Source organism: Phalaenopsis equestris, unplaced genomic scaffold (genome assembly GCF_001263595.1).
Source record: "Phalaenopsis equestris unplaced genomic scaffold, ASM126359v1 Scaffold000567, whole genome shotgun sequence".
In the NCBI taxonomy this organism is placed as follows: domain Eukaryota; kingdom Viridiplantae; phylum Streptophyta; class Magnoliopsida; order Asparagales; family Orchidaceae; genus Phalaenopsis; species Phalaenopsis equestris.
Window position 1 is genome coordinate 310,194 of NW_018165007.1, and position 15,476 is coordinate 325,669.

Genomic DNA, 15,476 nt, shown 5'->3' on the forward strand with positions numbered 1-15,476 from the left:
TCCTCGCCTTGCCCCACTGCCGTCAATGCCTTCCCGATTCTCGTCATAGCCTCCCTGCATAGCTCATGGTCCTGTCACTCGATTTAACGGAGGACAGCTGCGACTACTGTGGTATTAAGTGGGTCAAGACGTGGTAAGAAGAAGAGGAACTTGTCGTCAGCGGAGAGGCTGATGGTGAGTTGGTGGCTCCGTTAGAGTCGCCAATCAAGGGGTGGATCTGAGCTGGAGCTGTAGAGGGGAGTGATGGCTCTTATACCAAATAGAAAAGAATTGCACTCAAAACCTAATTATTTCATTCATAAGCTAGACTGTAAATTTCTACCTTTTTCTTTTGTTCCAGATGACATCCGTTTACCCTCTCTAAAATAGTAAATTTCTATCTTTTTCTTTTGTTCCAGATGACAACCGTTTAAATAGGTTTCTACAATGTAGTGCTCTGTGCTGGAAGTTTCTTTTGATTTTAGCAAGTACACAACATTGTTTATATGATTTTTTATATGGGGTATTCCAAGTTTGCATGCTTATAAGCAAACTTATTAATTCAAAAGTGTGTGTTTCTGTGTATTATTTGCTTTATTTTTTCCTTCGTCATTTTTATTTTGTAGTGTACATAATTTTAATTGTCTTCATTAATATTTATAAAGCCTTCTCAATATAAACCTTTAACTACCATTTTTAGTGCTAGTTATGATACATTTAGGGTCTGTTTGGGGAAGCTGTTGTGAGAAAGTTGCTGCAGGGAAGCTGTTGTGAGAAAGTTAGCTGGTTGTTTGTTGCAGCTGTCTAATAACAGTTGTGTTGGCTGGTTGTTTGTTGCAGCTGTCTAATAACAGTTGTGAGACGGTTGTTTCTGGACAAATGACCATTCTGCCTTTGTTTAACAATATTGTTTATAACAGAACTGCGACAACCTCTGTTTAACAATATTGTTTATAACAGAACTGCGACAACCATATATTTGATATTTTAGAAGCAAAAATTCAATGTAGAATAGTGCAAAAAATTCAGATACACAACTCACTTAACAAACCTCCATAATTCAAGCTTTTTTTGAACTCTTTTTTTAGTCTTATCCACAAGAAGGATAAAGAGAGAACAATAACTAAAAAGAATAGGAATAAAAGACTATATAGGAGGAATTAAAGGAAGTGAGAGAAAAGTTGTTCATTCCTCTAAAATTATCTGATTTCCCTTGATGAAGTAATAATTTATTGACTTCTAGGCAAGAATTCAGATGAGGGAAATATTGAGTTGTATAATAACTAGTTCAGAGAAACATTGAGTTGCATGTGAATATGGCGAAAATAATTTAAACATTGAAAATAACATTTCAACTTTTTTACTTGAAACATGAGAATCAATTTCAGATCATTACATGAAAACAATGATCTAAAAAAAACCATAATTTCAAGCAAAGAATGAGGAGAAAAATCAGTAGCAAACTTACCTGTAGCCGTGCTCGTTTAGGTCTAAACTTGGCTCCTGTAAACTCGAAGCATTAGTCGTCCCAAGAACAACAGACATATAAGTACCAATATTCCCTAAAATACTTCTCTCGGACTCCAAAACCACATACGCCTCAACCTGATTAGCCGCAGCAGGCGGTTCCCACTACTTCAAATGAAAAAATGAAGTCCATCTTCGCTGGCATCGAATCAAATCCACAAGCCGAAAAAACCAAAGCTTTCGTATTTTCGCCTTCTCGTGATACCGCAACACCATGCACTCCATGTACTCGGGCTCGTTGGAGATATCACAGTAATCAGTACCCACCTCAACGCACAGAGCGACGACGGTATTTCCATTGAGGCGGAAGGGACCGACGCAGTTGAGAACGAGGTGGGTGCATCAGAATAGATTGAGAAGGGAAAATTGATTGGATTCAATGACAGAGGGGTAACACTTAAAAATGCCCACGTTTAATCAAAAACGCCGGATGCCATGGCCCTGATGTCGCCTCAAACAGGAGAAAATCGTGGCACGAAGCTGCTCCTCGGAACGAAAGAGCTCTCAAACGGACCCTATTAAGTTTTTTTTATCATATTCATTGTTTCTTTTTAAATTGTTATGGTGTATGGAGGTTTAATTTCTTTTGTATCTTTTCTTGGAGGATTGTTTCTATTCACAACTGTGTTTAAGTTTTGATGCCATTGTTTTTAAATATAAGGTATCTTACACATTTTTCCATAAACTTTTTTAGCTATTTTATCATTATAGTTTGGTTTTGTCATGTTGATTCATTTATATTATCTTAATGTGACTTTGTAGAATTGTTAATTTAAGCTTATTGTACGTGTGACATCGGTTTATGTTATTATAAGAGTGGCCATTATGTTAATTTATTTAGCTGTGTTTAAGTTTTGATGCCATTGTTTAGGTTATTATAAGAGTGGCCATTATGTTAATTTATTTAGTAATTCGTTGATACTATTTCTCATTATGGAGTTAACTCAAATCATGATAGAAATATAAATATTTTTGCGGAAATTCAAGAAGAATTAAAAATGAAGACTCTTGATAATAGAAAAATAACAATACAAACATAAAGACACTCTAGGGCAAGGGCAACCAGGGGTGGCCTCCGGTTGAAGTAGTGGTATCGGGAGGTCGTAGATGTGGGAAATGAGGTTGGGAAGTGGGGTGCAGAAAATGTAGGCCGCAATAATTGGGACTTGTATAGGGAGATGCGTCAGCAGTGGAAGGGCAAGAGGTGGTCGGCTTGGCGTAGGAAGGTGCAGGATGGGTAGGCGGCAACAAGGTCAGGGGACAAGAGGTTAGTGAGTTGGAGTAGGAGGTGCAAAAGGTCGGTGGCGACAAGGAAGTGGGCAAAAGGTTGGTGGTTGAGAGCAAGGCAGTGCAGGAAAGCTAAGCGGCAGCAAGGCCTGGGATGGATGGATGGATGGCGCAAGGCCTCAGACCTCTATGTCCTCCATATTTAGTATCCTTTGTTACTTCCAAAGCATTGGTGCCAGTCATGGGAGTGGAAAGTGTGTTTGGTTGTAAGAAAAAAAATTATGGAGTTGAATTGGGTATGAAGGATGCTGACTGATATTATGATAGCTCTAATATCAATTGATACCAGAGATAAGTCAAACCACAATAAAAATGCAAATATTATTGGTAAAATTCAGAAAGGCTTACAAACAAAGACTTTTGACTATCGAAAAACAACAATACAAACATAATAACACATAATGGTTAGGGCAATGAGCGGTGGGCTATAGCTGAACTAGTGGTATCGGGGAGTCGGTGGGGCTGGAAGGCAGGGGTTGTGGGTTAGAAGATGCGGAAATGTAGGCGGCAGTAGTAGTGGTTGGTATAGGGAGATGCGGCAACGATGGAAGGACAGTAGGTGGTCGACTTGGAGCAGGAAGGTGTAGGATGGGTAGCCCACAACAACGAGAGGGGACAAGCATTTAGCAACTGGGAATAGGGGGTGCAGGAGGTCGGCGACATCAAGGAAGAGGGCATGAGGTTGGCGGTTGAGAGTAGGGGAGGTACGGGAAAGGTAGGAGGCAGCAAGGTATGTGAAGAGATGTATGGGGCCTGCAGGAAATAACAAATTTGCTGATACTGGAACTAGTAAGGAAAACAATGGAAACTCAAAAATAAGCTTTTATCAATATTAAAATAGGATTAAAACATAACTCAAACGGAAAATAACAACACAAGACATAAAACGACAGACAACACCTAAATAAAACCCATTGGGTGGTGGAGATCGGATAGAGGGATAGGATTGAGTAGGAGGGATGGCGGCAGTCACGGAAGGTGGATGGTAGCGAAGGGAAGGTATGAAAATATAGGAATAATAAGTGGGAAGGTTGTAGGTGATCGACAGCGGTAGTGGGGTGGCTGGGAGGAGCTTGAAGGTGTTAGTTAGGCAAGACAACAATAATAATCTGATGGAACGGGGAATAGTTGTGTGTCGGGGTGACAGTGGGAGAGTTTGGCTGCAGATGAGTGGAGAGGAGAAGATTTTGAAAGGGTAAAATGGGAAAATACAATCACTACCTCGGAGAGGATATAGCTGGAGTACTCCCACTTCCTCAGATACAACCCCACAAAGGGGAAAGACGCTCTACACATGAGATTTTTTACTTAGCTCAAACACAACTAACTCCCACATACATAAGGACAACAATTTATAGGCTCCCTACAAGACAAAAGAAACTTCTACACAAAAGGAGGTAAGTGGGAAGACTATAGAAATCCAGAAAGCATTGTTGGTATGCGGTAGCCTCGAGATGCCTTTTTCTGGATTGCGATAGTCAGCAATCCTTCTCTGCTTCGAACTTCTGACTTAAAAATTCTTCCTACTATCACGCGAGGCATCGCGTCCCTTTGCGACTTCGCACGGGATCCCCTGTTATTATGCCACATCGCGAGGATTCGCGCTTTTGTTGTTGTGCTCCTTCAGGTCTCCCGCATTCGCAAACCCTGTTATTATGCCACATCGCGAGGATTCGCGATCTCCCGCTTCTGTTGTTGTGCTCCTTCAGGTCTCCCGCATTCGCAAGTGTTTGCGGGGCTGTTTGTCCCGTGGTTTCGAAGCACTTGCATCGGTGTGCTTTCAACGCTCGTAACCGGGTGCTTGTTGTAGTGCTCGTGTTAGGTGCTGTCCTTGGGCCAGGTGCAGTAGTTACGATGACGATGGCAGCAGAGGGAAGGTGGCAGAGGATGAAAATGTCGAGGATAATCACCACCTCGGAGCGAGATACAACCAGCGCACCACCTATGCTCTGATACAGCTCTAGAAGGGAGAACATGAGCTGCAGAAGGCTGTCCGGACAAAGGACTCAATAAAATCTAACCCTAAAACAGAAAATAACAGTTATATTTAGTAGATAACTAGAAGGGGAAGCCCTTTCCCTTAGGCGGGGGCCCTAGCCCATCATCATGGACAGGCTGGCCCTGCTTCCCTTTTTGCTGAACCGTTCAGCACCCCTAGGGAGCACCGTGTCAGTTTCTCTTTTTAATAAAAACCCTTTCTAATTTGATATGCCTGTTATGCTCCGAAATGGTGAAAGTGATTCGAAAAAGATATTTTCTGCAATTAATTTAATAGTAAACTTCTTTGTCCATTCAGCATCTTGTTGCTTAAAGTTTCATTAAATTTTGAAGATATTGTCAATTCCAATTTTTTAATTTCATTTTGGTGGATCAGGTATGACTATTTTCTTTTCTACTTTGAAGTACAAACTTAAATTTTTTTTGTTTGGCGAGGTTGAACTAACCATACTAGCTCTGCCATTTTATGAAACATCGCTAAATACTTAGCACTGCTATGTAACGTGCTTCTAGAAAAAAAAAATTTTTCTTTAAGTATCTGCAAAATGCGTCATGGCAATAAATAAAGAGAGTAAAATCCCAGTAAAGCGTTAACTTGCTATTTTTTTTCCAAAGTGAACATTATTAACTCCCATGCATGATTAGCTTGTTGGGAGTTTCAGAAAAAAAGATTGCCATCATCTTCATTAGCCTTATCTCAAGAAACTTTTTAACAACTTTTTTGCATTGTCAGATTGTAATTATTGCTCGTCAATGTGGTCTTACACCTATAAAAGAGCTAAATAGTTGTTTTACTTGTAATTTGTTGTATTGCAGCTGGCTGCTTGTGTGTTAATTGTGCATTTGATGCGTACACTGTTAGATGGTAAAGCCGAGTGCCTATCCGTACCACTAGTTGGGATGATTCACATGATTAAAGATAAGGTTGTGGTTTTGGTTGAGTTTATATTCATTTTTCTTTCTGATTTTTTTATTAACACTGCATGTTTTGGTGCCATGTGCAGTTGCTGCAAAATCCTTCCTTTTCTGCCCTTCTTGAACAATACTCTTTCCAAGGTTATAGGTATGGTTGTTACCACAAAATAGTATGCTAATTGATTTCCTTGATCTGAAATTCTAGAATATTTTTGAATGTTACAGAGATTGTGGTTTTGGTAGTGTTTTCCATAACTTTGTTGTTGATATTTGGTTGTACAGTTTGGAATAAATAGGAAATTCTAGGTTATTGAATACATAAAAACATTCTTATCTTATCACTGGTAATATATAGCATAAATGTCTGATAAATCCGTTTCTGTCAGTAGTTTTTCAAATCTCTTTATTTATAGTATTTTGAGTCATAGCACTGTCAATTTCTTGAAATTTTTTTTCTATTTCTAGAGAGGTAAGTTGTACACTTGTTGAAGAGATGAGTTGAATATGCACGGCCTAATTTGGAAAGAATGCTTATAACTCACGTAACTAAAATGAACTACTTTGGTCACTTCTTTTGCTTCGACTTATTAGTTATTCTGCTTTTTGAAGGCGTGGAAATTATGAACCTTTTAGCTTTACAATATCTTCTTCTTATAAGAAACTCTGGATCATGCATCAAGTCATTAAACTTTCATAATCTGATCTTTTTTTCGTTCTTACTTGGATTTATTTATGTATTTTCTTGTAATGTTATCCTTCGACTTACCTAATAATTTTTCTAAAGCAGTTTCTATTTTGTAGTGATGGAAAGGAAGTGAGCCGTCTCGTGCTCCATGATCTTTATCACCACCTACTGGGAGAGATGGAGGGCCGATTGATAGCTCCTGGTCATTTTCAAGAGCTCTCAGGTTTCCTTCTTAATCTTGAAATTTTCCAGTGTAAAGAAAGCATGAATGAGAAGGATTTGTGGGGCACTGATGTTATGATGTATGACATCCCTAACATAAGAGCTGAGCTAGGGTTTGATCTGTGGGATAAATCGGAGTGGAAGGTAGCCAAAGAATTTGGAGAGAAAATGCTGTCTCACATGCATGCGGCAAATCTAATGATATCCTTAGCAGACTCGAAGAGTTTTTCTCTGAAAGCTTTGATTTCTATAATTCTGTTGCACCATGGAATGGTTAGTTTTTTTTTTTTTAATTCATATTTGGTAGGATTTCGCTAATTTTTTCTACTATATTGTTAAATTTAGATTTGGACTGCATGACTATTTTAAGAGAAATAAAAAGATTTATATCATAACTGCATGATTATTTTAAGAGAAATAAAAAGATTTATATCATAACTTAAATTGGATACTCATATGATTCCAGAACCAGTAAATCACTAGCTTTCAAATCATGTCCGTTTAGTCCATTGAACCCTCTCTGCCCTCCCAGAAGATTTTTTTTTTCTCCTCTATTTCTTTCCATTCTGTCAAACCTTGTATCTTTTGATTTTTTTTTACTTTTACCTTTTTCTCCTTGATTCTTTTTTGCTGATCATCAATTCATTTAGAGCCCCTCTTCCCTTTGTTTGCTTATTATACCTTTCATAGAATTTATCCATCATTGCAATACGGAAATGCATAGGGTTTGCAAAGAAAAGTAAAGATGTTCTACATAGGCAAAAGAAAAGGAAACAAATTTCTTGCAATTGTTAGGATACAAGCCACTAAAAACCTTCATAGTAATTAAACAATCATTTTGTTGGATTTTTTATTATCTGAGCTATCGATTTATTGTTTTTGTGAACTTGTTTTAATAGAGAGAATAAACTTGCTTGATATTATTTATTCAAGTTTAAATAAATAATGCATTGTTTTTTGTTTTTATGTGCATCTTATTGTGGACGTTTCACAAACCCAAAATCAACAAATTTTACTCTGAAATGCAATTCCATCTTTTTCCAGGTGCGCAAATCAAAATCGACAATAACCAGCAATGGAATTTCCGACACATTCATTGATAGGAGCATTATACATATTTGCAGATGCATACATTCCACAGAAAAATCCCTTTTTCAACTTCTAAACCCTTCTGAGAAATTGTTAGAGCTGCTCACAACTCAAGCAGAAATGTTGCTTGTTTTCTCCAGGATCTTATTCATGCAACATTCTCATAGAAACAACAAGCAGCAGCTATTTTCTGTTTCGTTAACTCTGATACGAACTTCTGGCTCATGTTTGAAGTTACTGGCTACGAATAAACTATCTTCTATGCTCAAAAATGCTGCAAAATTTTTTCTCATGGTGCTACTGATGTCCATAGAATTCATACATGATGAATTTGCTTTAGATGAAAGTCTGCTTTCTGAAACATCTCAATCGATTGTGGGAATATTACCTCTACTCTGCAAATATGTTGAGCATATTGAATGGTTCGATCTGTCGGTCACATCAATGGACTCGATTCTCCGAAACTTTTTGGCACCTGATATTTCATTGCCAATTTTACATGAGAATCTTCCTCTAAATCTTCTTATTGAAATTCTACGTCGAAGAAGTTCTCTAGCTTCAATTACAATAGCCTTGAATCTCTTGTTAACGTTGGCACAAACAAAAGGCGGCGCCAAGATGCTTCATTCTATCAATCTTTTTGCTTCACTTAAGCTTTTAATCAGTCATCTGGTTGATGAAAATAATCCTAATCCTGCTGGGGGTTATTTCTTTGCTAATTACAATGAAAATGATGTCCGCGCACATCTCTTGGGTCTCGCCATTGCGATAATATCCTCAATATGTCATTCTTTGCACGGCGATTCTTCTGTTATTGATATTTTTGGCCGTGCTTTTAACAACTATTTTGCTGACAAGTCCCATATAATTTCATTATGGCTTACTACACCGAACTTTCTTTATGATGTTCCACGGACATCCCTGGCAGCTCTCCAGCTTTCCGAACATGCTTTTTTGCTCATTTGCTTGCTGGGTGGACATCAAGACTATAGACAAAAAGGGCTGAAAGAAATAGATTCTGAGCTCATGCAGAAAAGCATTCATTTTCTGGCCTTTATAAGCAAGGAAGGACAGCGTATTGGAGATTCATGTAATAGGACAGTACCCCTTTTCTGTTTTCCAACACTGAAAGAGGAGTCCGAGTTAAATGAAAAGCCCTCTTTTGTTAGCAGTAAACATGGATGGTTTGTGGTTTCTGCTCTTGGTGTTTCATGTAAAAATAAAGTCAACAGTTCATTAAGCACAGGCTTATCTATTGTCAATACGGATCAGGCAAATGGATGTGCTGAAGCTCAACCCACATATTATTCTGATGTTGTGTCTGTTCAAATCTACAGGATCACATTTTTTCTTTTGACATTTCTGTGCATGCAAGCTAAAGCTGCAACTGAAAGGGCAGAGGAGGTTGGGTATGTTGACCTTTCGCATTTCCCTGATCTTCCCATGCCTGAGATATTACATGGCCTCCAGGTGCAAAAAAAATACCTCATTGTTATTTAGGGCTTCCAATAATTTGTGTGGATAATTTAGTCTTGACATGTCATATTTTTCTTAATTTAGTTCCTCAACTATACAAAATTAATCTAACATAGTCCACTGGGTTTAAATTAGGATCAGCTTCGTATAGCCGAATTGATGAATTTTATGCGATAATTTTCATATGAGATCATTTCAGATCAATTTTATAAAGGCGAAGGACTAAATTGGTGAAATGTAAATCCCTAAAGTTAAATTAGTACTACATGCAAATAGCTGAGGGAACATGTTGGGATTTATTGCTTTTTATTTACTATGATGATTACTTGAACATTCTGGCATGTTGATAAGATAACTATTTTTCTTTCACATTTTTTGTTTTTTTTTGGTGCATAACCAACGAAAATGTGCTGGGTACTTTGCAAGAAATAAATCTATGCAGTTCATACTTAAAGATAACCGTTGCTTCACTTTTTGTTACTACCATTTGCCTTTGTTAATGATTTTTATTATAGCCTCCATGATTGTAAACCTAAATTATGTGGTAATACAATTTTACTTAACTCTATCAATTGAATTAGGCTATAGCCTATTGTTTTATATCTATGCTCTCTACTATAGGGTTAAGAGTTTATCCATACTCAATAGTGTTGCCCTCTTTTTTTTTTGAATAAAAAAAAGTTTAGACATGCGTTCAATTTGGCTAATGTAGATAGGGTTTATCTTCAATTTCTCTTCTTGAAATTTATATCTACCATTGTGTCCACTTTATAAAATAGAAATATTTGCACCGCTTGGAAAAAAAAAATTTACTTCATAAATATATTAATTTGCAAACTGAACATCCGAAGATACCTTGATAGGGTCAATAAATGCAATGGATAATTAGATTTAGTTAATATGTTATAGTATTCTTTAGTAGTAATGGGTTTATACTGGGTATTATAGTGTTTTATAGATGGTTCTTGTGTCTTAAGAGTCCTTATGATGTTATAAATACTCTATCTTTGGAGTATTGGGGCATGATGAAATGACAACTTATTTTGATGTGATACTCTCTTCTTCCTCCTCAACTTCAATTTTTTTTTGAACTTAACTCTAATGCATCGTTTATCCTTGATCCTCCAAGGTTATAACACTTGGTGTTATCATTGAGAGACATGTACTCCGTCTCCATCTATATTTTTCCTTGTAACAAATCTAGAACTCCATTTCCCGACTCCATCAATGTCTTAACTTTTATATTCATCTTTGTTTTTTAAAACAATTGAAAAAACTGTCCTCTGTCAATTCTTTTATCATTCCTACGATCTCTAATCTGTCATGATGCGTGTGTACAACCTGCAATGTCTTGTAGTCGTTGTCGATTGTCCCATATCGAGTCAGGTCCAACGTCCATCTCTTTCAATAGACTACATATGTTCAAATATGTAAATGCTCTGTCCTCTAAAACTCAGCTCTGGCATTGATCTCCACTTCTGTTCTTGCTAGATTTATAAATCATGTTAATGCCTACTTTTGACATTCAAATCCCCAACTCACATTCCTGGATAACAAGGAATTCAAAAACCACTGCATTGTAGACATCGATCTTGCGGCTAGAGGGTCTTATGAATTCACTTGCAGCTCTAGACTAGAATATCCATAACCTAAATCCAAAAAGCTCTTTAGCTTTCACATCATGCCATTGGAACCGCCTCTACCATTCTTTATAGCTATTCTTGTTGCAGATTCTATTACATTCTTCCATATCGTATTTGCTTTGATTAACATGTTTTTGCCTAGGTCTAAAATTTTTCAGAATATAGATTTACCCAACTTAGATGGAACGACATAGGATGAGATTTGATTTTGGATTGGTCGTTGCTAGCGTATGTGTGGATATCGCATTCGTGGCACTCTGTTACCCTATTCTCTATCAATGGTTGAAGCACAATCAACAACCGAGGAATCAAACCAACATGAATAATTGAATAAAGGTTTGGAGAGTTTTGGGATTGGCTATGCTCGAAGTCAAATTTAAGCAGCACTTGACTCCAACTCCATAGCTTTCGGAGAAAAATCCTAACTGGTTTGTGAAATTGTATAACTTTAAACCAGAACACCGAGTTTTTTAGTGTATTCACGAATAGGATTGTAAATGAGCCAAACACGAACGAGCCCAGACTCAACTTGTGTTCGGCTCGTTAAAAGATACCATTATTTTTGTTTGGCTCTTTAATATTTCAAAAAAAAAAAAAAAAAGTGTTTGTGTTTGGCTCCTTTACTTAGCGAGCCGAACACGAGATGTTCGCAAACACAGTCATTTTGACAACCCTAGTCAAACGTTGGATGTTAAGGGTTAGGCCGAGATTTAAATCTTATTATTTATATTATAATATTATTTAAATATAATTTAATATATTTTTATTCTATTTTTTAATTAATAATTTTAATTGATTTTGAATTTTTATAGTCTTGCAGTCAATTAAATTTTTAAAAAATACTACTTATCAATTATATATATATACTCAATAAATATTTGTTCGTGTTCGGCTTGTCAGCCCTATCGATGAATTGCAGGTGCTTTGTGATGTATTTGGATACTCAAATGGCAAGCTGTTGCTCAAGCTCCTCATGGATATCAACAGGTCCTTGCTTGCTCTTGTGAAATCTCGTTTCTGTTACAGAGGAGAGGAAACAAAAAGTCGAAGGAAGGTGAAGTAAGAGGGTTCGGGAGGTCGAGTGGTTATTTTCGTGTATATGATGACGAGAAGGAGAGGAGCTAATAGGCGAGATCGACTTACCCACGGTGTGTGAAGGCGACGAGGTTGAGGCAGAGAAGACGGCGGTGTTTGTCTGGTGCGGGAGAAGTCGTCAAGCATAGGCGACAACAGTGGCGTCTCTGTCACACAGAGTTGGAGCCAACGTCGGTGTCGTGCAATTAATTAAAGAGCCCTCATGTAAAGGAAGGAGCGAGCTGAGTGTAGAGGAGAAAGAGCTGAGCTTGTGTGGGATGGAGCCAAAGCCATGGTTCTCTTGTGCACCGAGGATCGGGATCTCGCGGAGGGGAGGAAGAAGTTTGTGCGTGGTTTAAGGATCGGCGAAGTAAGTTTTTTAAAACTAAAGCTAATCGAAATAATAATAATAATAATACTAATAATAATAATAATATTAATAATATATTAGAATATTAGAATATTATTATGCAGAATTCTATATTAATTGCTTGGATTTGCTTTTATTTGCTTTACTTTTTTCTTATATTCTGTTTTATTTATTTCCTTACTATTAGATCCTGTAATTGGTATTTATACCCCTCTTTGCATCAATCATATTATCCTGGTTCTATGCTAACATGGTATCAAAGCCATGGCCTTAACCTAACTGCCGTCAGGACTCTCTGTGTTGTCGGTTGACCAGTTCACACCCTTTCTCCTCAGCCGACAAGGTCTACTTCAGGTCGTCTGCTTCAACATCTACTCTAGGTCGTCTGCTTTGGCGTCTGCTCCAAGCGGTTCCTAAGCTGCATGCTTCACCATCTGCTCCGATGAGTGTCTGCTTCAATCCAGATCAACGTCTGCTTCATCGCATGCTTCGGCGTCTGATAGTAACTTTTCTTGTAGTCGTCTGCTTCGCTCTTCCTACCGTTAATACTCAGCGCCAGCCTCAACAAGCCCAAATTTTCCCGGGTCGCTCTCCCTGATTCGCTCTTCCTACCGCAGGACCTATTCGATTCGCTCTTCTCGTTTGGTGCAATCAATCACTAGAACTTCTGGTGCGAGCCGTTAATACTCAGCACCAGCCTCAACAAGCCCAAATTTTTCCGGGTCGCTCTCCCTAATTCGCTCTTCCTACCACAGGACCTATTCGATTCGCTCTTCTTGTTTGGTGCAATCAATCACTAGAACTTCTGGTGCGAGTAGTCCCGTGTTTTTTGTGTCATCTGCAAGAAGCAACACCGGTTCTTCCCGTCTGATGTGATCAGCCATCAGAACTTCCTTGTTCCAATTGACGAATGTTTCCGATGTTTCTAGTCCCTTCAGCAGTATGAACTCCCTCCAGCTGGTCGGTTCTTCCCATTTGGTGTGATCAGGGACTTGTCCAGCTGTCAAATCCTCATATCTTATCCTCAATTAGGGATCTTCCTCTGTCTCAATACTTCAACATCACATTTGGCTCAGTTGGGATCATGACAAGTCTTAACAAGAAGCTTGTCGAAGTTTGTGGTCGTGTTTTTGGTCGAAATCCTCTTCCTTCTACTTGTATTGCTTTCACTGAGATTCATCACGAAGAGAGTCGGAGACCTGTCATGCTTGGTGAGCACTCAATCTGCCGAAATATCCTCTTTTGTATGTCTCTAATAGTGCTCAACTCGGGGCTGGTCACCCCACTTGTGATTTTTGTCGCAAACTGAACCACACCTGTGATAAATGGTGGAAGCTCCACGAGAAACCTGCTTTCAAACCTTGGGTGAAATATTCTGTTGTTAAAGTTTTCACTGCAACTTCTGAATCCAAAACAATACAATCGGTCTCTACCCAGAATAATTTAGAATCCTCAAATTCTCTTAATAGTCAAATAAAGCACTTAATCAAGTCGCTTGGATACAATCCGCTCTCTTCTAGCTTGTTGATCTCCCACGTTCGGCAAGGTACCATTCTTATGACATTTTATTTGCCCCTTCTAGTCCATAAATCGTTGATTCAGGTGTCATGAACCACATTACTGGAAGCCCTTAAGCCTTCTTGACGTATTATCCGTGATCAGAGAAATATTTTGTTAAAATTGTTGCTGGGTCCCAAAATTTCATTGCTGGTATCGGGTCCGTTATTTTAACAAAAGGTCTAATTCTAGAATCTGTTATATGTATCTCTGCTGAATTGTAATCTTTTATCTGATATATGACATTAATTGCATTGCTAATTTTAACTCCCGATGTCTATGTCTTTCAGGAACATCATTAGGGGAGGATGATTGGAACTGTTAAGTTGGTTAGCGAGCTCAACTTCTTTCAAGAGAATAGCATAGAGAATGAGGACACTCCACCCAGTAGTTGTAGTTTATCTCAATCCACAGAATGCTTTATCATACTGTTACAATGTCATTTGAGTCATCCTAGTTTTTGCATCTAATACAATTGTATCTGTTGATGTTTACTAACAAAACTTCTTCTAATTTCAAATGTGAAGCCTTTTAGTTAGCTAAACATCATCGTGTTACTTATCCACCCTACAATTACACATCTTCCGTTCATTTCTCTCTTATTCACATTGACTTATGTGGAACCTCTTGCACTCCTAGTTACACCAATAAATGATGTTTTCTTATTTTGATTGATGACCACATTCGGATGACATAGATCTATTTTTTAAAAGATAAATATGAAGTTGTCGCTTTCAAAAACTTCCACACCTTTATTTTGACCCAATTCAAAACTCTTATTCAAATTCCTCGAACTAACAATGGTAGTTAATTTTTTAAATTTATATTAGGAGAATTCTTGGTAAGTAAGGTTGTTATCCATCGTAGCTTTTGTACCGGCACTCAACAGAATGGGGTAGCCGAAGAAAAAACTGACATCTCGATGTTACTCGCTCCATTATGTTTCACTTTACTGTCCCAAAACATTTCTAGAATGATGTCATTTTTACCAGCACTTATCTCATTAATAGAGTTCCCTAAAAAATTCACTAACTTCCATACTTTTCTAGTCTTCTTGAGATTATGCTTTCTTAACAATCGAGTCTTCTCGACTTCTATCCCAAAATTTTTTGGTGCATAGCCTTTGTTCGGAACACAACCCCAACTTGGAGTAAACTTGATCTCATGCCCATAAAATGTGTTTTACTAGTATACTCTGCCATTCAAAAAGGGGTATCAATGCCTTAACCCTACCACAAATAAAGTCTATGTGAGTGTTGATGTTTCTTTCTTTTTTTTTTTTTTTTTTTTGAAAGTGTTTCCTATCTTCCTAACTCAGTCTCAAGTGAGTGGGAGCTAGAGTTCTTGGACTCTATTCCTTACCCTACTTTTGTGGATGTTCCTCCCATGTTACCTATCATCGAGGAACCCTGTGTTCCTTTGGTTTCACCCACTTTCTCTACCATGGAGAAATCCTACGTCACCCTTTAGTTCCATCGGCACATCCTCCCACTCTCCATGTCTACAATCGACGCACTCATTCCGTTGCATCTACTTTCAAGCTCGCTAACCCCTTGCTGGACGCTGAATCCTTTCGAGACAACATCCTGTGACAAACTATGTTTTTTTTTTTTTTTTTTTTTTTTTGACATTATTTCCCAACCACAAAGAACTT

General features: G+C 37.9%; 1 protein-coding gene across 4 annotated transcripts in view; it reads left to right on the forward strand.

The window, feature by feature from the left end:
• LOC110029360 overlaps nt 1–15,476 on the forward strand; it is a 136,968-nt gene that overhangs the window by 113,017 nt on the left and 8,475 nt on the right. For 3 of the 4 annotated variants that reach the window (XM_020731613.1, XM_020731614.1, XM_020731616.1), the window contains 4 exons: nt 5,608–5,715; nt 5,796–5,854; nt 6,508–6,886; nt 7,658–9,172. In XM_020731613.1, the coding sequence (XP_020587272.1) occupies nt 5,608–5,715; nt 5,796–5,854; nt 6,508–6,886; nt 7,658–9,172 (2,061 nt within the window). The remainder of the gene's footprint in view (nt 1–5,607; nt 5,716–5,795; nt 5,855–6,507; nt 6,887–7,657; nt 9,173–15,476) is intronic. The other variant, XM_020731615.1, reaches the window with a different exon arrangement.